Source organism: Nerophis lumbriciformis, linkage group LG30, assembly GCF_033978685.3.
Source record: "Nerophis lumbriciformis linkage group LG30, RoL_Nlum_v2.1, whole genome shotgun sequence".
NCBI lineage: Eukaryota > Metazoa > Chordata > Actinopteri > Syngnathiformes > Syngnathidae > Nerophis > Nerophis lumbriciformis.
In genome coordinates, this window is record NC_084577.2 from 15,293,460 (window position 1) to 15,317,586 (window position 24,127).

General features: G+C 39.6%; 1 protein-coding gene across 3 annotated transcripts in view; it reads left to right on the forward strand.

The window, feature by feature from the left end:
• The window catches only part of ankrd13b (ankyrin repeat domain 13B), a 157,119-nt gene that overhangs the window by 98,147 nt on the left and 34,845 nt on the right, over nucleotides 1-24,127 (forward strand). For 2 of the 3 annotated variants that reach the window (XR_009810570.1, XM_061925624.1), the window contains 4 exons: nucleotides 6,438-6,562; nucleotides 16,110-16,155; nucleotides 18,873-19,016; nucleotides 22,028-22,268. Coding sequence is in view for 2 of the 3 variants with exons in the window: in XM_061925624.1 (XP_061781608.1) it covers nucleotides 6,438-6,562; nucleotides 16,110-16,155; nucleotides 18,873-19,016; nucleotides 22,028-22,268 (556 nt within the window). In the remaining variant the exon portion in view is untranslated. The remainder of the gene's footprint in view (nucleotides 1-6,437; nucleotides 6,563-16,109; nucleotides 16,156-18,872; nucleotides 19,017-22,027; nucleotides 22,269-24,127) is intronic. The other variant, XM_061925625.1, reaches the window with a different exon arrangement.

Consider the following 24,127-nt stretch of genomic DNA (forward strand, 5'->3'; position numbering starts at 1 on the left):
GTTAATGTTAAATCTCACTTGTGAAAAGTAATCCCCCGATTCCTATTTTCAACAGTCCGCTCATTTGAGCAGGAAAACGCTGAACACCACCATCTTTGTTTTCTACCTGTCACCTGTCAGTTTCGGCTGCTCGCCGGCTCCTCATCAGCACTTCAAGATGGCGACCAAATTGCTCACGTCACAGCAACCAATGCTGCGTCTACTTATAAGATGTCTATGGTTATAACGTCATTGCAAACACGGCAATCTGTTGCGTCCACTGCAGTTTGCTACCTTATTCATACTTTTTGTCAAGTGATTTTTTTTTTAAGCAGGGTTTCATGAGGTACCTATACATAACGTTACGTTAGTCAATGTATCACACACAGTAACGTAACGTTAGACGGCAGTCAGCAGCACCGCGTATTTTAGCCACCTACAAAAAGACAAACATAGTCAAATAAAGGTCAGTTAAAATGTATACTATATTAAGAATGTGTACATATTGCATAGGGTCCTGACATCTAAAAAGTACAACTCTGTTCATTGTTATGTTCATATATTTGTTATGTTTTTCATGTGTACGCACACATAAACACACATACAGTATGAGATGAGATCAATGAGATAAGGTAAGAACAGGATAGAAACTGCTGTGGAACTAGTTACAATGCAATATGCCATGGAAATACAATGTTAACACTTTTGTGCAAATAAGTACAGTTGCACTTGTTTTTTTTCAAATGTGTTTATTCTGTAAAGGAATGAGTTACATGTTTAAAATGACTGGTTAATTGTGCTATTTTGAAGTGCAATGTCAGCACTATCTTTTTCCCTGCAATTTCAAATGCACTTGTTTTAATAAATAAATACAGCGTTTTAAAAGCATACACAATCTGTGTAAATATATTAGTCTGTGGTTAAATAACTTGAAAGGACTCGAAACTCAAAATGCAGGACTTGGGACTTGACTTGAGACTTTCCAGTCTTGACTTTGGACTTGACTCGGACTTGCCCTGTCTTGACTCGGGACTTGACTCGAGACTTGAGGGTAAAGACTTGAGACTTACTTGTGACTTGCAAAGCAATGACTTGGTCCCACCTCTGTCAGTAACACAAAAAAGCAGGACAAACACAGTTAAAACAATTTTTTATCCTAGGGCTGGGGTCGGCAACCCGCGGCTCTAGAGCCGCATATAGCGCCGCCCTATTGGCTCCCTGGAGCTTTTTCAAAAATGTATGAAAAATGGAAAAAGATGAGGGGAAAAAAATATATTTTTTGTTTTAATATGGCTTCTGTAGGAGGACAAACATGACACAAACCTCCCTAATTGTTATAAATCACACTGTTTGTATTAAACATGCTTCACTGATTCAAATATTTGGCGAGCGCCGTTTTGTCCTACTAATTTTGGCGGTCCTTGAACTCACCTTAGTTTGTTTACATGTATAACTTTCTCCGACCATCTAGGACGTGTTTTATGCCACTTCTTTTTCTGTCTCATTTTGTCCACCAAACTTTTTACGCTGTGCATGAATGCACAATGGTGAGTTTTGTTGATGTTATTGACTTGTGTGAAGGGCTAATCAGACATATTTGGTCACTGCATGAATCGATGCTAACATGTTATTTAGGCTAGCTATATGTACATATTGCATCATTATGCCTCATTTGTAGGTATATTTGAGGTCATTTAGTTTCCTTTAAGTCCTCTTAAATCGATTTATATCTCATGACACATAAGCGGTAGGAAATGGATGGATGGATGTACACACCATCTGTATGTAATATGACTTTGGATTTTTTGCGGCTCCAGACAGATTTGTTTTTGTATTTGTGGTCCAATATGGCTCCTTCAACATTTTGGGTTGCCGACCCTTGTCCTAGGGCCCTGAGGATATTGAATCTGTATCAATAGCTTACACTGTTTTTTACTGTTGCACCGCTCTGTTTGTACGAGTACAGTGTTTTATGTATTTATTTTTAACATCTTATTTATTGTGTTTATTGTATTTCAACTGCACCTCACAGAGTAACCGTTGGTATTTTCATCACGCTGTCATGATTGATGACAATTAAGCTGTTACGATCCGCTGCCCGGATCATAGTTTGTTTATGTTTGAGTCACATGTTTTCAGCACCTTGATTTTGTTTGTGTTCAGTTGCCATGTCAACTGATTACATTCACCTGCCTCTGGTTAGTGTTCGGGACGCGCACCTGTTGCCCGGGCACTAATCAGAGGGCTATTTAGTCTTTGCTCTGGCCTCACTCGGTCTGGCTTCCTAGTTTGTTCTTACACAACTGATGACGACAACTTTGATTCCCGCTAGCTTTTCACGCTATGCCATTTTGCCTGCTAGCTCCCACGCTAGTCCTTTTGTTTTTGCCTTTTGCTATTTGCACGTCTTTTGTTTGTTCATCGAATGATTTATATTTTAAATAAATCATTTTCCTACCTGCAAGCTGTGTCCGAAGCCGTCTGCATCCTTGGGAGAACCACACCCGCATCACGATGCGACCACGTCGTTTCATAAGCGTTCCATTCAATTCTATTTCATCTTCAGTTCTCCGGAAATCTATTTTCATTGTCTCTCATCTGCTCAAAACTTTACAGTCATTGACTGAATGTCAATGTGTGCAAATCCCCTGTCATCCTGTGGACTGTCAATGTATTTAATCAGCAATCGTTAGCAAGCCTCATGCAAATGTGACGTATCACCTTGTGATGAACTGACCTGTGGTTCTCCAAGGAATACGGCACTTTCAGATTACTAAATAGAGAAACTTGTGACTAATATTAATTTTTGTTTGGTCGGTACTGAGAAGGCCTTTATGTTTACATACTATACGTGCTGTTTCATTGAAAACAGTACACCAGAAAATAGTTTCCTCAATATATAATGTAATATGTCATATTGGTTGACATTATAATTTGCCACTAGAAGTGCTGCTGCTATAATATAGTGTAGGGTTGTACGGTATACCGGTATTAGTATGGTACCGCGATACTAATGAATCATATTCGGTACTATACCGCCTCTGAAAAGTACCCGTCGTCGTCACGTCGCGTCATTGCTGCTTTACGAGCAGAGGAGCATGTTCGGTCACGGAGTACTTACAAGCAGAAAAGGGAGAACGGACACATTTTGGCTTAAAAACTAACGATAAAGGTAAAGTTATAACACTGAAACGCCCGCCGAAAGAGGTGCTTTAATACATGGCTAGCTAGCTAGCAGCTAAAGTCCAGCCCCAGTCGGCAGTGTTTTAGCTACTTCTAAATCACTAATCCTCATCTCCATGGCGACAAATAAAGTAAGTTTCTTACAAGTATCATCCCTGCAGGACGAGGAATAGCTAAACATGCTTCACTACACACCATAGCTCACCGGCGTCGAAATGTAAACAAACGCCATTGGTGGATCTACACCTATCATCCACTGTAATGATACCAAGTACAGGCACGTATCTAGTCGATACTTCTATGATTACATTGATATTTTTTGGCATCACAACATCTTCTTTTGTTTTTTTAAAATGTATATTATGTTTATAAACTCAGGAAATATGTCCCTGGAGACATGAGGACTTTGAATATGCCCAATGTATGATCCTGGAACGACTTGGTATCGGATTGATACCCAAATTTGTGGTATCATCCAAACCTAATGTAAATAATCCAAACAACAGAAGAATAAGTGATTATTACATTTTAACAGAAGTGTAGATAGAACATGTTAAAAGAGAAAGTAAGCAGATATTAACAGTAAATGAACAAGTAGATTAATAATTCATTTTCTACCACTTGTCCTTAATAATGTTGACAAAATAATAGAATGGAAAATGACACAATATGTTACCGCATATGTCAGCAGCTAAATTAGGAGCCTTTGTTTGCTTATGTAATACTAAAAGACAAATTGTCTAGTATGTTCATTATTCTATTTAAGGACAAACTTGCAATAAGAAACATATGTTAAAATAAAGCCAGTAATGCAATTTTTTGTGGTCCTTTTTATTTAGAAAAGTATCGAAAATATTTTTGGTACCGGTACCAAAATATTGGTATCGGGACAACACTAGTATAGTGTATTAAATGTATTATTTTCACATAAATATACCACTGTAACATCATTATTATTATTTTTAATTTGGTATTTATGTTGCCATTATCCATCCCCATGTGAATTGTGCAACATAACGGGTAAACAATAAGCTTGTAAAGGCACAGAAGGCAATTTTTATTGTTTTTGAAGTAATTGTGATGCTTTTTCAGTGACGGCCTGTTTAAATGTTGCAGTGTAGTCTAGCAAACACAGATAGAGATAGTTAACTGACACTATGGTCATTATACTAATTGTTTACATACTCTGATAAACACAAGGGGAAATTATAAAAATAGAAGTGAAAAAATAATTTTAATTATTTGTGGCAATGTATTTATTATTAGGGCTGTCAAAGTTAAAGCCTTAATAAATATGATTAATCACAAAAAATATTGCATTAATTATGTATAAACACAGATTACTCACTCAGTTTATTTTGACCGCACATGCTCCTTTATCTTAACCACAGATGGTTACCTGAAACACGGCCTGGGTTGCTATTAAGGATGGGTACTGATTTCGGTACTTTTATAGGTACCGGCCAAAGTCCTTCGGTACTGCAGGGCACCGATTCATGTGAATTCAACCTGTGCCATATTCCGATAACTTGTTGCACGTGACGTTATGTCCGGTTGCAGACTCAACACCGGCGCAAGCAATTGGACTCAGCCAGATTGCTTATAGGTAATGTTACTATTTTCCATGCCAACAAAGCAAGAAGAAGGCGCTCAAAAGTAAAGTAAGGTTCTACTTTCTCCCGAAAATTTCCCGAAATTCAGGCGGACCTGGAGGCCACGCCCCCTCCAGCTCTATGCGGACCTGGAGGGTCTGCATGGAGCAATGTTGTTGTAATATATTGAGTTGGAGGCAATAAACAGGCGAGGTGATGAAGTACTTTACTGTAGACTTCAGAACAGACTCACACACTTGACGTCAGGTGCGCAACACCACGTAAATCGTTGGCAAACCAAAAAGTAACCCCAGTACGCTATAGCCAACATTCACCAGGAGATGGCAACAGACAAACATAGATCACTCTATTACATTCCTCCCCTTTTAGAATTGTAGAAGTTACTCAAAAGAAATAAACAACCCAACCAAAAAATGCAGCAGCTCAATTAAAAAACTGTACTTAAGCCACATTCTTTTTTTTTTTTTAGTACTGAACTCTTAATCCTCATTTGTAAACAATAACATGCTTATTATACGAACAGTATTTGTACATCTTTAACACAGATTTTTATACTGTCTTCAGAGATTCAGTTTTTTTGGTGGTACTCGAAACCTTTCTGGGTACCTGCGGATCACTGGTGGGGTTTTTGTTGTGGGTGATCTGGGTTCTGATGAACCCCTCGAATCTGGTTCAATGATGAGACTAGTTTGTGTCTGACTCACTGATGGTCCTGGTGATGGAACTGAAACAGCACTGTCCAGTTGTACTGATGGCACATTTTCTGCAACTGGTGGAGACTAGATAACTGGCAGTCTCTCCATGTTTTCTCGCCATGGTAACATGTGATCCACATGCACTGTGCACTGTCTCTGTCGCTCTTGATAGATAGATAGATTGATATATATATATATATATATATATATATATATATATATATATATATAAAATACTTCACTTTCAGTGAATTCTAGCTATATATATACATATATATATATTTATTTTATTATATATATATATATATATATATGAAATACTTGACTTGGTGAATTCTAGCTGTAAATATACTCCTCCCCTCTTAGCCGCGCCCCCGCCCCACCCCGACCACGCCCCCCACCTCCCGAAATCGGAGGTCTCAAGGTTGGCAAGTATGGCCTTTGCACAGATAGAAAAGTACAACTTCAGCACAATTGATAATAACTATAGCAACGGCCTTTAAGCATAAGAGTTGTGTGATAACTTATACATAATTATTCTAACAGTTTGTGTATGACATTCTAACAATAAAATTGTATTTGTGTCAAAATATTTGGGTCCTTTTTATATAAAATTATGCAAGGAAGTCATTTACTAAGGTTAATCAATAATGTGGTTAATCTGATTTTTGAAATACATTGTTTGACAGCACTGATTAATATAGGAGTTTAACAAATAGAACATGTTCTGTCAGTATTGTAGGTGTAAAACAGCCTGTAAGATTTGCAGAAAAGTAGTTACCTGATGGCCGGGGGCCAACAATGCGCAAATTTATTACACAGGGTTTTCCTTTGACCTACTTCCGTTTCTGACTGCCGCCTTAAATTCCTCATGTACATCAATTTTAGATGAGGCCTGAGTGATTGGCTCTGCTTTACCCTTCCTTCTCTCTCTCTCTCTCTCTCTCTCTCTCTCTCTCTCTCTCAGTTCTCCAGGAGGCCGTCAGTACCAGAGATCCGGAGCTGGTGCGTCTGGTGTTGCGTTACCGTGACTACCAGAGGACCGCTAAGAGATTGGCGGGCATCCCCGTCCTGCTGGAACGACTGCGCCAAGTGGGATTTCACACAAACACGCACGTTTCACGCACACATTGACTCAACACACATGATAGGCGTGCAAGCAGTGGCGCATTAATCTAAATAATGCATTTATTTCAGTTTTACATATTTATTTTCTGTTAAAAATATATATTCCTAGCTTTTTTTAAAAACATGAATAACTTATTAGACTTGGGGGATGCAGTCAGATGCAGCAACACTCATCGCTGCTTGTTATTCTATTTTTACTTAACTCCCGTGGAGGATTTGTTGAATTTTACCGAGTGTCAAGTGCTGAGTAGCCACAAATTATACTCAAGTAAGAGTACTGTTACTTTAGAGCAGTGCTTCTCAAACAGTGGGGCGGGCAGTAGCGTAATAGCGTATATGTTGACACATACCGATAAATAAATAAACATTCTCTTTGGCATACTTGCCAACCTTGAAACCTCTGATTTCGGGAGGTGGGGGGTGGGGGGCATGGTCAGGGGTGGGGCGGGGTGTGGTTGGGGGCGTGGTTAAGAGGGGAGGAGTATATTGACAGCTAGAATTCACCAAGTGAAGTATTTCATACATATACATATATATATATATATATATATATGTGTGTGTGTATATATATATATATATATATATATATGTGTGTGTATATATATATATTTATATATATACCGTATGTATATATATATATATATATATATATATATATATCTACAAAACTGTGTTTAGATAATTGATACTTCAAACTTGCATAAATAAATACTAAGGAATATAACATAACTTGGCTTCTGAGAGCTTCAAAATGTAATGAATAAAATGCTAAAGTTGTTGATAAACAAGCAATTATTTTAATAATTAAATATGGTCATTTTAAATGAATTATTATGATAATTTAAAATTAATTATTTCAAATATGTTTATTTTAATGTATAATTCTATGGCTGGATGTAATAAGGAGTCAGAAAAAATACAAATAAAAATATATAGTAAAATATATTAAAAATGTATTTCGTTTTTTTATTTTTTTTTATTAATAAATATATTTATTTTTAGGTAAGATAAACATAATAATACAATTTATCTCTAGTATGGATGATTTAGTTCTTGTCACCCTGTTGTCCTGCCGTCTTGAAAAAGGCTGTCCTCACTCAGGTCCGCATGGAGCTGGAGGGGGCGTGGCCTCCAGCTCCGGCTGAAAATCGGGAGATTTTCGGGAGAATATTTGTCCCGGGAGGTTTTCGGGAGAGGCGCTGAATTTCGGGAGTCTCCCGGAAAATTCGGGAGGGTTGGCAAGTATGCTCTTTGGGGTGGCGTGAAAAAATGATGTCCCCTACAAAATTTTTACTGTGAGCAAGTTCCAAATTGCCCCTTTAATGCAATGCTTCTTAAATAGTGGGGCGCCATGAGGTGCCGGGGGAAAGGGGCGTGAGAGGCAATAGCTTAATAGAATCTTTAGTGTTCGTAAGTAACTATCTTGACATAAAGATAAATACATTTCAGGGGGGTGTAAAAAAATGAGGGCCCCTCGGGTGGGGCGTGACAGAAAATAATTGCTTTAGAGTAATATGACTCAGGTAAATAGTAGTCATCATAATAATTACTTGAGTAAGTATTAGAGATGTCCGATAATATCGGCCGATAAATGCGTTAAAATGTATTATCGGAAATGATCGGTATCAGTTTTTTTATTATCGGTATCGGTTTTTTTTGTTGTTGTTTTTTTTTTTTAATTAAATCAACATAAAAAACACAAGATACACTTACAATTAGTGCACCAACCCAAAAAAACTCCCTCTCCCATTTACACTCATTCACACTCTTTCACAAAAAAAGGCTTGTTTCTTTCTGTTATTAATATTCTGGTTCCTACATTATACATCAATATATATCAATACAGTCTGCAAGGGATGCAGTTCGTAAGCACACATGATTGTGCGTGCTGCTGGTCCACTAATAGTATTAACCTTTAACAGTTAATTTTACTCATTTTCATTAATTACTAAATTCTATGTAACTGTTTTTATATTGTTTTACTTTCTTTTTTATTCAAGAAAATGTTTTTAATTTAATTATCTTATTTTATTAATTTAAAAAAAAAGTACCTTATCTTCACCATGCCTGGTTGTCCAAAATAGGCATAATAATGTGTTAATTCCACGACTGCATATATTGGTTGATATCGGTATCGGTAATTAAAGAGTTGGACAATATCGGAATATCGGATATCGGCAAAAAGCCATAATCGGACATCCCTAGTAAGTATTCATTGGAAATAAATACTCAAGTACTGACAAACTGATGAGTAACTTATTGATATAATCAATAAATGTCTTATTATTATTATTATTTATTTATTTATTGCCAGCTACTTAGGCAAATCATATTGTTGATGTAGATGACATATCGGCTGTATACCTCGGTTGGTAGAGTGGCCGTGCCAGTACCTTGAGGGTTCCAGGTTCAATCCCCGCTTCCGCCATCAGTCACTGCCGTTGTGTCCTTGGGCAAGACATTTACCCACCTTCTCCCAGTACCACCCACCCTGGTTTAAATGTAACTTAGATATTGGGTTTCACTATGTAAAAGCGCTTTGAGTCACTAGAGAAAAGCGCTATATAATTCACTTCACTGTACACATTTACTTTACAAAAGAGAAGTGTGGGATACTGCTCTTGTTAAATGTGTTTATATTATTATTTGGTGTAGCCAGGCCAGAGCAGGAGGGGATACAATGAGAAAAAAAAGGAAGACAGAGGGGGAAATTGTGGGGACAAGAGGGGGATAAGACAGAGAGACAACAACAACAACAACAGCAAACATAACAATAACAACAACAGAACAACATCAGCAAATAGGATATGTACAAATATGATGGTAAAAGTGATAGCAAAGAAGCAGTTAGTGAAATAAATAATAATACAGAAATGACAAAGAACATTATTACACTACAAATGGAGCAATACAAATACCAATAGAAATAGCACTATTGATAATGAACAATAACAATAATTACCTCTTTTATCAACAATACAGGTGTTCAAATGCAACAATACATATATGTAATGATAACTTGAAATACAAAAGAAAGCAGATAAATGGAGGGGAAGAAAGAGAAGCTAGCTATATTAACCTTGTAGATTGTTATAGTAACAATAGGTTAAGCTTTGTCTGTGTGCCATGTGTTACCCAGTTTCCCGCAGGGCAGCAACGTTAATGTATGTTTGATAAAACGTGATTATATGCATGAGTGTATGTATGTATATGTACTTGTATATGTACAGTTTGTGCATATGTATGTTTGTACAGTGAATGTGCGTGTGGATGTACGAACTTTGAGTGTGTGGGTATGTACTGTATTTGTGTATGTATGCGGGAGCGTAGGTACCTATGTTTGTGCATATGTATGAATAATTGTGTGTATGTGAGTATATATGTGTATTTGTATGTACAATATATTTGACTCTCACTATGTGCGGGAGCCAGAGTATGGCCCCAGCCACCCAGAGAGCCCAACCCAAAACAGCAACTAATTTTCAACAGTGCTTGAACTCCAACAGTAGCTGTTGTGAGTGTGTGTGAGAGACAATACAACTGCATGTGCTGCAAAATATGCACATTTTACAGTCACTTATGATGTTATCACAGGGCAAATGTTAGCATATGCACAGCTAAAACCAAAAAAATAATCTACAATTTACAGCAACATGTTTTCTCTCTGTGGAAGTCTCCGAGTGTGGTGGGTTCTTCTGATGCCGACAGATCTTCTTGGAGCAAGTCTTTTATTTGTCACACACAAGTATGGTTTGCTTTCCAGCAATATATATTCAAGACTTTTCAGTCCGGCGTGTCTCTGCTCTTGGCTCCAGCTTCAACTCCAACCACGTGTCTCGGTACGGCTGCTGCTAGTAAAGGCGACAGGTGATTAGATTTCCAGCCCCAGCTGGGCAATCTACTCACCTGCCGCTGTCTTCGAGGCCGGTCCTTACACACTCCGCTTCGCGGCAGGCCCGCAGACCACGCCCCCCTCCACACTCTAGTTAGGTGTGGAATTCTTGTAGGCTGAAATGTGAACATTTCTACTGACACAGACGATACACTTGTTATTTTTCTTTGTAAGGTATTGACATCACCTTGTCTGACGTCATCTCAATTTTACATTGTGTAGTTTGGGTGCGGTCATGTGACTACCAGGCCCCCTTTCGATTGGTGAAAGGGAGTCAAATGTCACTAGTGCTAATGTTGGGTTGGTGAATGCGTTTCTTTGCAAACAGTTAGCATTAGATTACAGATAAATAAATATAGTGCTGATATAAATAAATGTAACTCTTCGTTTTTACAGTACAACGTTACATAAACATTGTGATGTCATTAGGTACACCAGGATGTTCATGTAAGGAACCATAAGTGGCCATGTGGTGCTAACACGGTGGTCAGCTGGTGCATAATAAGGAACAAATCATCGATTTTATCCGGAACATTCCCTCCTTTCTGTCAGACTGGATTCCAGCCATCATCACACAAGAGAACAGATTTCCTTCTCTGCTATGAGCCCCTTGTTCATCTGGTATCTTTTTTTCTCTCGCATCGTTTCTTCCCAACCAGCTGATCTTCTTCTTGCAAAGGTTTAACTTTTTTTTATCTACATTTGATAGGAAGTCCTTCATGATTGTGTCGGGGGTTTCAAGATCAAGCGCACTATTTGACTATAGGGATGGGTTTGAATATCAAACACGTTCTTTGCCCTTTGACAAAGAGAAGGAGCAATTGTATGTAGATTAGCGATGCCTTGAGGCTTGCACTGATGGAAAAGGATGACATTCCAGGTCAGGCTGCTCTCATTCACTGCAGAACACAAATGACTACAAATGCCGTATGTTCCATACAATGCTGTGCCAAGGTGTTAGGCCACCACTAGTCAGCGTTTTCCGCAGGACTGAAATCTATTAGTCGGGTGGTCTGATGATGTAATCATTGAATTTGTTGCAAAAAAACATGAAACTAGTTTCAAACAACAAACCAAAAATGAAGAGTGTCCTGAATACCGATATTGGCCCTTTGAGTATTGGCCGTTACGATATTAATCCAATACGATATCAGCACGAACCATAGTACAAACCCTGTTTCCATATGAGTTGGGAAATTGTGTTAGATGTAAATATAAATGGAATACAATGATTTGCAAATCATTTTCAACCCATATTCAGTTGAATATGCTACAAAGACAACATATTTGATGTTCAAACTGATAAACATTTTTTTTTTTTTGCAAATGATCATTAACTTTAGATTTTGATGCCAGCAACACGTGACAAAGAAGTTGGGAAAGGTGGCAATAAATACTGATAAAGTTGAGGAATGCTCATCAAACACTTATTTGGAACATCCCACAGGTGTGCAGGCTAATTGGGAACAGGTGGGTGCCATGATTGGGTATAAAAGTAGATTCCATGAAATGCTCAGTCATTCACAAACAAGGATGGGGCGAGGGTTACCACTTTGTCAACAAATGCGTGAGCAAATTGTTCAACAGTTTAAGAAAAACCTTTCTCAACCAGCTATTGGAAGGAATTTAGGGATTTCATCATCTACGGTCCGTAATATCATCAAAGGGTTCAGAGAATCTGGAGAAATCACTGCACGTAAGCAGCTAAGCCCGTGACCTTAGATCCCTCAGGCTGTACTGCATCAACAAGCGACTTCAGTGTGTAAAGGATATCACAACATGGGCTCAGGAACACTTTAGAAACCCACTGTCAGTAACTACAGTTGGTGGCTACATCTGTAAGTGCAAGTTAAAACTCTCCTATGCAAGGCGAAAACCATTTATCAACAACACCCAGAAACGCCGTCGGCTTTGCTGGGCCTGAGCTCATCTAAGATGGACTGATACAAAGTGGAAAAGTGTTCTGTGGTCTGACGAGTCCACATTTCAAATAGTTTTTGGAAACTGTGGACGTCGTGTCCTCCGGACCAAAGAGGAAAAGAACCATCCGGATTGTTATAGGCGCAAAGTTGAAAAGCCAGCATCTGTGATGGTATGGAGGTGTATTACTGCCCGAAGACATGGGTACCTTACACATCTGTGAAGGCGCCATTGATGCTGAAAGGTACATACAGGTTTTGCAGCAACATATGTTGCCATCCAAGCAACGTTACCATAGACGCCCCTGCTTATTTCAGCAAGACAATGCCAAGCCACGTGTTACATCAACGTGGCTTCATAGTAAAAGAGTGCGGGTACTAGACTGGCCTGCCTGTAGTCCAGACCTGTCTCCCATTGAAAATGTGTGGCGCATTATGAAGCCTAAAATACCACAACGGAGACCCCCGGACTGTTGAACAACTTAAGCTGTACATCAAGCAAGAATGGGAAAGAATTCCACCTGAGAAGCTTAAAAATGTGTCTCCTCAGTTCCCAAACGTTTACTGAGTGTTGTTAAAAGGAAAGGCCATGTAACACAGTGGTGAACAAGCCCTTTCCCAACTACTTTGGCACGTGTTGCAGCCATGAAATTCTAAGTTAATTATTATTTGCAAAAAAAAATAAAAGTTTATGAGTTTGAACATCAAATATCTTGTCTTTGTAGTGCATTCAATTAAATATGGGTTGAAAAGGATTTGCAAATCATTGTATTCCGTTTATATTTACATCCAACACAATTTCCCAACTCATATGGAAACGGGGTTTGTAAATACTTTAATTATTTTGTAGCGTGAATGTTAAAAAAGGCTTTATCAAGTGAACTTACTCAAAGAACAATGATAAGTATCAAAAACACTAAATTCATGACAGATTTATGCTTTTAAAATGGAGTGTTAATTTCTTATTTGGCGACACCTACTGGTCACAATAATTAATAAGTTTAATGATGGGGACACGTTTGTTACTGGATACTTTGTAATAGGCTTCTCCCTTGGTTACTTTGTATCTCTGTAAGTAATATGCAACTATAATTATTAGGGATGTCCGATAATATCGGACTGCCGATATTATCGGCCGATAAATGCTTTAAAATGTAATATCGGAAATTATCGGTATCGGTTTCAAAATTATCGGTATCGGTTTCAAAAAGTAAAATGTATGACTTTTTAAAACGCAGCTGTGTAGACGGACATAGGGAGAAGTACAGAGCACCAATAAACCTTAAAGGCACTGCCGTTGCGTGCCGGCCCAATCACATAATATCTTTTCACACACACAAGTGAATGCGATTCATACTTGGTCAACAGCCATACAGGTCACACTGAGGGTGGCTGTATAAACAACTTTAACACTGTTACAAATATGCGCCACACTGTGAATCCACACCAAACAACAATGACAAACACATTTCGGGAGAACATCTGCACCGTAACACAACATAAACACAACAGAACAAATACCCAGAACCCCATGCAGCACTAACTCTTCCGGGACGCTACAATATACACCCCCGCTACCCCCTACCCCACCCCACCTCAACCCCGCCCACCTCAACCTCCTAATGGTCTCTCAGGGAGAGCATGTCCCAAATTCCAAGCTGCTGTTTTGAGGCATGTTAAAAAAAATAATGCACTTTGGGGCTTCAATAATAAATATGGCAGTGCCATGTTGGCATTTTTTCCCATAACTTGAGTTGATTTATTTTGGAAAACCTTGTTACATTGTTTAATGCATCCAGCGGGGCATCACAACAAAATTAGGCATAATAATGTGTTAATTCCACGACTTGATATATCGGTTGATATCGGAATCGGTAATCAAGTGTTGGACAATATCGGAATATCGGATATCGGCAAAAAAGCCATTATCGGACATCTCTAATAATTATTTGCCATTTGTCATGTTTTAGACAGCAATAATGTTCAATTAAGGACACATTTCATATTTCTAGCTATTGTGTGCCTAGCTGTTGATTGGGTACTAGCCCCTAGTAGCCTATAGTCAACCATGTTTACATTTTTTGTAAATGAGTTCACAGAAACACAGGAAAAGACAAACCTTGTGTGGTTATTGGAGGACATTTAGCTGTTAATTGGCTAATAAACACACTGCAGGACTGCAGGAGCTTATATCTGAGATTTTAGATGCGAGCTGACACTTGTTTTTTTTTTTGCCGGTATCAGATTAGATAATGATAGCTGCTCAGTGGCCTTGGTTGGATTGTCCGCTCTGAAATCAGTAGGTCGTGAGTTGAAACCCCGGCCGAGTCATACCAAAGACTATAAAAATGGGACCTATAACCTCCCTGCTTGGCACTCAGCATAAATGGTTGGAATTGGGGGTTACATCACCAAAATGATTCCTGAGCGCGACCACCGCTGCTGCTCACTGCTCCCCTCACCTCCCAGGGGGTGAACAAGGGAATGGGATCAAATACAGAGGTTAATTTCATCACAGCTAGTGTGTGTGTGTGACTATCAGTGGTGCTTTAACTTTAACTTTGATCAGGACACCTTGAATTGCTTTGTTTGATTACCACACTCATATGTTTGGAACTACAAATTAAATGTCATCTTCTGCTTCTTTTTGTCATTAGTTTTTTTACGTTGCATAAAAAAACCTGAGCATGAGGGGTTTATAGATGGGGGAGGGGCTGCACTCGATTCACTAGATTTGCCGCTAGTCACTACACATGGGTGCTGTGTCACTCAATCGCAGATTTCTTTTTATAGCATATTCTACAGAATCTTAGTCGAAAATTGCATTTTCAAGCATAGAAATGGCTAAATGAACTAACAATATCAATACCACAGTAAATGAGCGCAAACCAATCAGAGCCCACTGTTCGGTATTGTGGCCGCTGATTGGCTCAGCCTCAAGGACCATTACTATGTTTTTGATTAAATGAGTGTAAAGGTGACTATGTGGGTGTTATTTCATCTTTAGAGGGCCCTCATAATGTTAAAACCCTATTTAGAAGATCGTAAACAAGTTTCAGGCAGTCTATCAACATATTTTATTTAGAATTAATTATTCCTACTTCGTTGACATTCATTAACCACAGTCAGGCCCACAACCAATTAACAGATTCCTTCTGCTGTGTCTTCTTATTCTCTGGCATGCCAGATGCTTTATAATATGTAAATGAGCAAGTATTGGTAAATCTATTTGCCCGTCACAAATTAAGAGTTGTCCTTGAAATTTGCATTTATAATTATTATTATGAGATAAGAAATGTATATTACAATGTTGAAACAACAGATGGACATGCAGCCAAGCTCTCACATACAGTATGTGCTTGTGTAACAGTCCCCGGTGTAGACACTCTTCCATACTCATGTGGTTGACAGCAAGCCCCCATACTTACACAACGTGCACTCAAGCATACACTTGCAAATGTCACGCCTCCACTGCTCTCACCCACATCATTATCTGTCCATCATGTGCTATTATTTATTGCACATCATACACTAGCAGCTTTCTGTGCCAGCCTCACCTCCTTTGGCAGGCATTGTTAAGTCTATTCACTCTCCATTGTTTTCTACCCATTCACCGTCTTTGTAGTCATTGTTTTGCCAATTGTATGTTTCTATCAATGGCTTTGACATTACCAGTGGTTGCATCATCTGTTCTCTGCAGGCCCAGGATTTCTATGTGGAGATGAAATGGGAATTTACCAGCTGGGGTGAGTGCATCGTTTCATTACAGTCACTGAAGCAGGACACTTGCATCCCTCCGTCCACCCTTCCATCCCTTCATCCATCGGTCCATCCTTCCATTCACCATCTGTCCATCCTTTCTTCCATCCATTCATCCGTCTGTCCGTCCATCCTTTCATCCATTCATTTGTCCATCCATCATTCATTCATCCATCTATCTGTCCATTCATCCATCTATCTGTCCATTCATCCATCCATCCACCCATCATTCCATGCATCCACCATCCATACTTCCATCATTCATCAGTCCATCCATTCATCCATCTATCGGTTCATCCATACTCCATCCATCATCTATCGATCTTTCCACCAGTCCATCTGCCCGTCCATTTGTCCACCCACCTGTTTGTCGGTCCATCCCTTCATCCATTCATTTGTCCATCCATCATCCATCCAACTACCTACCCATCTTGTATAGCGGTATAGCTCGGTTAGTAGAGCAGCCGTGCCAGCAACTTGAGGGTTGCAGGTTCAATCCCCGCTTCCGCCATCCTAGTCACTGCCGTTGTGTCCTTGGGCAAGACACTTTACCCACCTGCTCCCAGTCCCACCCACACTGGTTTAAATGTAACTTAGATATTGGGTTTCACTATGTAAAGCGCTTTGAATCACTTGAGAAAAAGCGCTATATAAATGTAATTCACTTAACTTCACTTCACTTCATCCATTCATGTCCATCCATCATCCATCCATTTACCGATTCATCAAGCCTTCCATCCCCCCGTCTGTCTCTCCATCCATCCATCCTTTCTTCCATCCACCTATCCATCCATCCATTTATCCGTTCATCCATCTATCTAACCATATGTTCATCCATCCATTCATCCATCCATTAATTCACCTGTCTGTCCATCCATCATCAATCTATCCATCTATTCACCTATCTGTCCATCCATCCATTCACCCAATTGTCTGTCCATCCTTCCATTCATTCATCCGTCCGTCCGTCCATCCATCCATCCATCCATCCATCCATCCATCATCCATCCATCCGCCCTTCTTTCCATCCATTCATTTGTCTGTCCTTCCAGCCATCATTCATTCATCTATCCATCCATACTTCCATCCATCATCCATCCATCTGCCCTTCTTTCCATCCATTCATCTGTCTGTCCTTTGAGCCATCATTCATTCATCTATCCATCCATACTTCCATCCACCATCCATCCATCTGTCTGTCCATCTTCCCACCTGTCTGTCTGTCTGTCCATCCGTCCACGCATCATTCCATCCATCCATCCAGTCAACCATCCAGTCCATTCATCCATCCATCTGTTCATCCATACCCCCTATATCCATCCTTCCGCCAGTCCATCCGCTGTCCATCTGTCCATCCACACATCTGCCTGTCCAGCCTTTCATCCATCTGTCCATCTTTTCATCCATCCTTCCATCTATCCTTCCTTGCATCTATTAGTCCATCTGTCCTCCCACCTGTCTGTCTGTCCATCCTTTCATCCATCCATCCATCCATCCATCTATCCATCCGCCCACCCATCTGTCTGTCCATCCTTCTATTATTTATTTACCCGTCCAGCAATCCTTCTATCCTCCATCTGTCAGTCATCCCTCCTTCCTTCCATCCATCTATCATTCATCCATCTATCCGTTCATCAATCCATCTAACACCTGTCCATCCACCCATCTGTCCAATCTTCCCTCAGTTCATTCACCCATCCATCCATCCATGCATCCATCCATATGCACATCCTTACATCTATCCGTCAATCCATTCATCCATCTTTCCAGCCATCCATCTGTCCATCCATCAATCCTTCTATCATCTGTCAATCCATCATCCATCCATTAATGTGTCTATCTGTCTATCCTTTCCTCAATCTGTCCATCCATCCAACCATCCATCCATCCATCCGTCTATCCTTCCATCCATCCACCCATCCATCCGCCCATCCATCCATCTGTTCATCCATACCCCGATATATCCATCCTTCCGCCAGTCCATCTGTCCATCCATCCATCTGTTCATCCATACCCTGATATATCCATCCTTCCGCCAGTCCATCTGTCCATCCATCCGTCTGTCTGTCCATCTTTCCGTCCCTTCATCCATCTGTCCATCTTTCCATTTATCTGTCCATCCATCCATCCTTGCATCTATTAATCCATCTGTCCTCCCACCTGTCTCTCTATCCACCCTTTCATCCATTCTTCCGTCCATCCATCCATGTATCTACCCACCCATCCGTCTGTCCATCCTTCTATCATTCATCTGTCCATCCATCACTCATTTACCTGTCCCCCATTTATCCATCCACCATCTGTCAGTCCATCCGTCGTTCCTTCCAGCCATCTATCATTCATCCATCTATCCGCTCATCAATCCCTCTAAGATCTGTCCATCCACCCATCTGTCCAATCTTCCATCAGTTCTTTCATCCATCCATATGTACATCCTTACATCTGTTTGTCAATCCATTCATCCATCTTTCCATCTGTCTGTCCATCATCCATCCTCCCATCATCTGTCAATCCATCATCCATCCATTAATGTGTTTATCTGTCTATTCTTCTCTCAATCCGTCCATCCATCCATTCAAACATCCATCTACTCATCAATCCTTCTGTCCATCCATTCAAACATCTTTGATACACTGTATAGAAGTGACTTTCATCCAGTGTTGTAGACATTTAAAGTTGAACTGCAATATGTATTTGTCCTTAGTGCCCCTCGTGTCCCGTATCTGCCCGAGCGACACCTACAGGGTTTGGAAGAGTGGCCAGTGTCTCCGTGTTGACACTACCCTGACCGGATTTGAGCAGATGACCTGGCAGAGAGGAAACCGAAGCTTCATTTTCAGGGGACAAGGTCAGAGCTTTTACAACAACCGTCACATGTTTGTGTAATATAGTACAACAGTACCTCTAGTTGGCATTGCCAGTGTCACAGTGAACCCCGTAAGAAAGAAATAATTAAAAGAGGTGATCGTGGAGCCAACTGGGTGAAGCAGTACGAGCGTAGCTCTGCTAGTCTGTACCGTGCTGAAGCACAATGAGTCGATTACGCCAGCAGCTTTATTTATACATGAAGCCGCTGATGGTGTGTTTGACAAAGAAGCAGCTCTCAGGAGATACTGTAGAAGTCGTCTCTACATGATTAATGCTCTACAATAATATTATATTACTTCATAAAACTACTGTAGTTGATAGTGGCACATTCGACTGTATTGTTTTTCATACAATGTTTGTTATTTAGAAGTTAAAGGCCTACTGAAATGCGATTTTCTTATTTAAACGGGGATAGCAGGTCCATTCTATGTGTCATACTTGATCATTTCGCGATATTGCCATATTTTTGCTGAAAGGATTTAGTAGAGAACATCGACGATAAAGTTTGCAACTTTTGGTCGCTGATAAAAAAGCCTTGCCTCTACCGGAAGTAGCAGACGATATGCGCGTGACGTCACAGGTTGTGGAGCTCCTCACATCCGCACATTGTTTACAATCATGGCCACAAGCAGCGAGAGCGATTCGGACCGAGAAAGCGACGATTTCCCCATTAATTTGAGTGAGGATGAAAGATTTGTGGATGAGGGAAGTGAGAGTGAAGGACTAGAGGGCAGTGGGAGCAATTCAGATAGGGAAGATGCTGTGAGAGGCGGGTGGGACCTGATATTCAGCTGGGAATGACTAAAACAGTAAATAAACACAAGACATATACATACTCTATTAGCCACAACACAACCAGGCTTATTTTTAATATGCCACAAATTAATCCCGCATAACAAACACCTCCCCCCTCCCGTCCATATAACCCGCCAATACAACTCAAACACCTGCACAACACACTCAATCCCACAGCCCAAAGTACCGTTCACCTCCCCAAAGTTCATACAGCACATATATTTCCCCAAAGTCCCCAAAGTTACGTACGTGACATGCACATAGCGGCACGCACATACGGGCAAGCGATCAAATGTTTAGAAGCCGCAGCTGCATACGTACTCACAGTACCGCGTCTGCGCATCCAACTCAAAGTCCTCCTGGTAAGAGTCTCTGTTGTCCCAGTTCTCCACAGGCCAATGGTAAAGCTTGACTGTCATCTTTCGGGAATGTAAACAATGAAACACCGGCTGTGTTTGTGTTGCTGCAGCCGCCCACAATACACCGCTTCCCACCTACAGCTTTCTTCTTTGCTGTCTCCATTGTTCATTGAACAAATTGCAAAAGATTCACCAACACAGATGTCCAGAATACTGTGGAATTTTGCGATGAAAAAAGACGACTTAATAGCTGGCCACCGTGCTGTCCCAAAATGTCCTCTACAATCCGTGACGTCACGCGCTGACGTCATTATACCGAGACGATTTCAGCAGGATATTTCGCGCAAAATTTAAAATTGCACTTTAGTAAGCTAATTCGGCCGTATTGGCATGTGTTGCAATGTTAAGATTTCATCATTCATATATAAACTATCAGACTGCGTGGTCGGTAGTAGTGGGTTTCAGTAGGCCTTTAATGTTCAACTTATTTAAAAAAAAAAAACATGTTACATGTTGAAACCGTTTTTTACATGTTGATTTAATTTAATTTCTTGGGGAACATTAATTTGAGTGTTACGAGTAGGGATGTTTCAATCAGGGTTTTATGTTGCTAATTCCGATACCTATCATCCGTGAGTGAGATCGACCGATACCAATATTGATCACATATACAGTATTAACTCTACATTTTTCAATGTATTTATTGTGTATGCTATTGACAATAACAACACAATCATTTAATTAGTTCCCTATTTTATTTCATTACATGCAATTGTTTGAGCAAAACTACCGTACTAATACTACTACTACTGCTACTACTTTTACTACTACTACGACTACTATCTACTTTTCATTTATGTCCTTTGGTTTTTGCCTCTTAAAGTACTCTTGTGTACAGGGAATCATTCTGAGTTGGTGAACATTAACAAAAAAAAAAAAAAAAATATTTTGATCATTTTAATTATCATAGACTCTTGTTAATCTACTTGTTCATTTTCTGTTAATATCTGCTTATTTTCTGTTGTAACATGGTTCCATCTACATTTCTTACTTTTTTCATTGTGTAATTTAAAGCTATCTTAGTGGTTTGCTTATCTATTAGCATGCCTGCTCCTGGCTCGCTTTTGATGTATAACAATGTTTAGCCTCACCCTCCAGTGATAATGTTACTTGATAGTGTTACTTAAGATACTAAGAAATGCAGTTTATTTTCCGTAAAGGAGGTGATTATTATTAGCTTAGGTGAGCGGTTCCACACTGTGCATGGAGACGCATTATTAGCTGCTAGCCACTTGTCAGGTGGGGGTCTAAAAATAAATAATGTCAGCCAAAGGGGATCGGCGCCTGTGATCGGCATTAAAAGGCATCAATCGATGGTAATGATCCGCATATCCATAGTTACAAGCTTTAAGTGCCACTGGAAGTTAGTTTGACGGCAGGAATCCAAAATAGTATTTGTGAATCACATGTTTCACTGGACATATAAGTGTGAAATAAAGGTAATCCCCAGAAGAATGAGATGTCTGTGTTTTTCCAGGATGATGCTTTATGCTGCTTCCTTTTTAGATCTTTTCACAACTTGTCCTACACATACTCATCTCCCCCGGCTCCAACACTACTCATTTAATTTTTATCTTTGCTTCTCTCTCATGTGATAAAATTGTTTTTTTAGCGACAGCTTTCATTTACGAGGCTCTGTTTCTTTCCTATTTTACATTTTTAGTATAATATTTGTTTTCTTTATATCAAACATTCTCACTTTACATGCTCAATTTCTTATGGACACTTAATGTACGTTGTCCTCTGCCTCCATTGTGGCCTGACTCCCATCTCTCAGACTCCAACGCAGAGGTGATGGAGGTCGACCACGACAGGCAGCTGGTGTTCTGTGAGACCTTGTGCGTCTCGTCTCTCACTGCGCTTTCCCCTGGCCGGGGTAAAGGCGGCGCCTGCAACAGTACAACGGCCGGTCTGGGGCTACTGGGGGGAGTCCAGCCCAGTGATGAGCAGGTGGCGGGACGGCTGTCTGCCCCCGTGGTGACCACTCAGCTGGACACTCGCAACATCGCCTTTGAGAGGTCAGATGCAGCAATTCTAAGCAGATGTAGAACTAATGCTCAACTTGTCATTTTATTCAGGAATGGAGAGACATCTCTAATTGTTACCTTGATTAAAAAAAAAAGAACTATAAAAACAAGCCAGTCTTTTGAATGGATCTTTGAAAGGAACGGCTCCTAAAGATCTGGCTTCCTTCAAAGCATACTTGCCAACCCTCCAGGATTTTCCGGGAGACTCCCGAAATTCAGCGCCTCTCCCGAAAACCTCCCGGGACAAATTTTCTCCCGAAAATCTCCCGAAATTCAGGCGTCCCCTCCAGCTCCATGCGGACCTGAGTGACGTGTTGACAGCCTGTTCACACGTCCGCTTTCCCACAATATAAACAGCTAATGATCGAGGGCGAGTTCTTGGTTTCTTATGTGGGTTTATTGTTAAGCAGTTTCATTAACGTCCTCCCAGCGCGGTAACAACACACAACAACAGCAGTCAAGTTTTCGTCTACCGTAAAGCAGTTCGTCTGCCGTAAACAGCAATGACACTTTTAAACAGGACAATACTGCCATCTACTGTACATGCATATGTGACCCACCCATAATGTGTCACATTTTTGTGTTGATTTATTTATTTTATTTTGTGGTTTGAATTCGTTTTTGGAGCTGTCATTACACATTTATCAGTATTCACATTGGGCAGTAGGGGGCAGTAGGGCGTTTCTTCCCGATTGAATGCTATCACCTGCAGACCGGAAGTGTCTTGTCATTGTGATGAGCGCGACCAGTCTGTGAACAATTGAAACGTCCTGTGTGCTTTTTCCTCCTGTATAACAGGTTAGTTTTGGTGAATCAACTCACTGAGTAATATCCATGTGATCTTTATAAGTTTAAGTACACATTCTGATGGTGGAGCATAACTCTAAAGTGTTTGTGAGTTGTAGTTTGTATTTGTGAATGAATCCAGTGCACAGCTGCAGTAATCAATACAAAAAGGCGACGTGAGTGCGCAATGTTTATATAGGAATTTCTGATCCTAATTCAGACTCCCAAATTAGAGCTCCCGTTTTCTTATTGATTTTATAATGTATATTTGTATAATGTGTGTGTTCTGAAATAGTGACAGAGAATAAAACAAGGATGGACAATTCAACCCTTAACTCAACAATGAGTAGATGAGTGTTATGTGTGTGTATATGAGTAAATAAATGAACACTGAAATTCAAGTATTTAATTTATTTATATATATATATATATATATATATATATATATATATATATATATATATATATATATATATATATATATATATATATATATATCTATATATATCTATATATACATACATATATATATATATATATATATGTATATATATATATATATATATATATATATATATGTAATAAAATATATATATATATAGCTAGAATTCACTGAAAGTCAAGTGTTTCTTATATATATATATATCTTAACCACGCCCCTAACCACGCCCCCCGCCCCACCCCCGACCACACCCCCACACCCCACCTCCCGAAATCGGAGGTCTCAAGGTTGGCAAGTATACTTCAAAGAGCCATAAATCCCATACCTATTCTGGAGCTGAATCTAACTTAAAACTTAAAACGGTCCCTTTTATTGCAAATGTTGATCCGAAATCGGAGGAAAACATCAATATTTTAGAAAAGTGTATTATTTTTATACATTTTTATGGTCCTCTTAATTACTTACGTTTATTTGCTATTTCATAGGTGGTCTTCAATCTATTCGATCTACTATAGTTATTTTCTTTTTCTTCTTTTTTTTGTGGTGTGTCATGAGATATTTCAAATATGTAATGAAGGAAGGGAAACAATGTACAGTATGTACAGTCGTACAGTATATAATG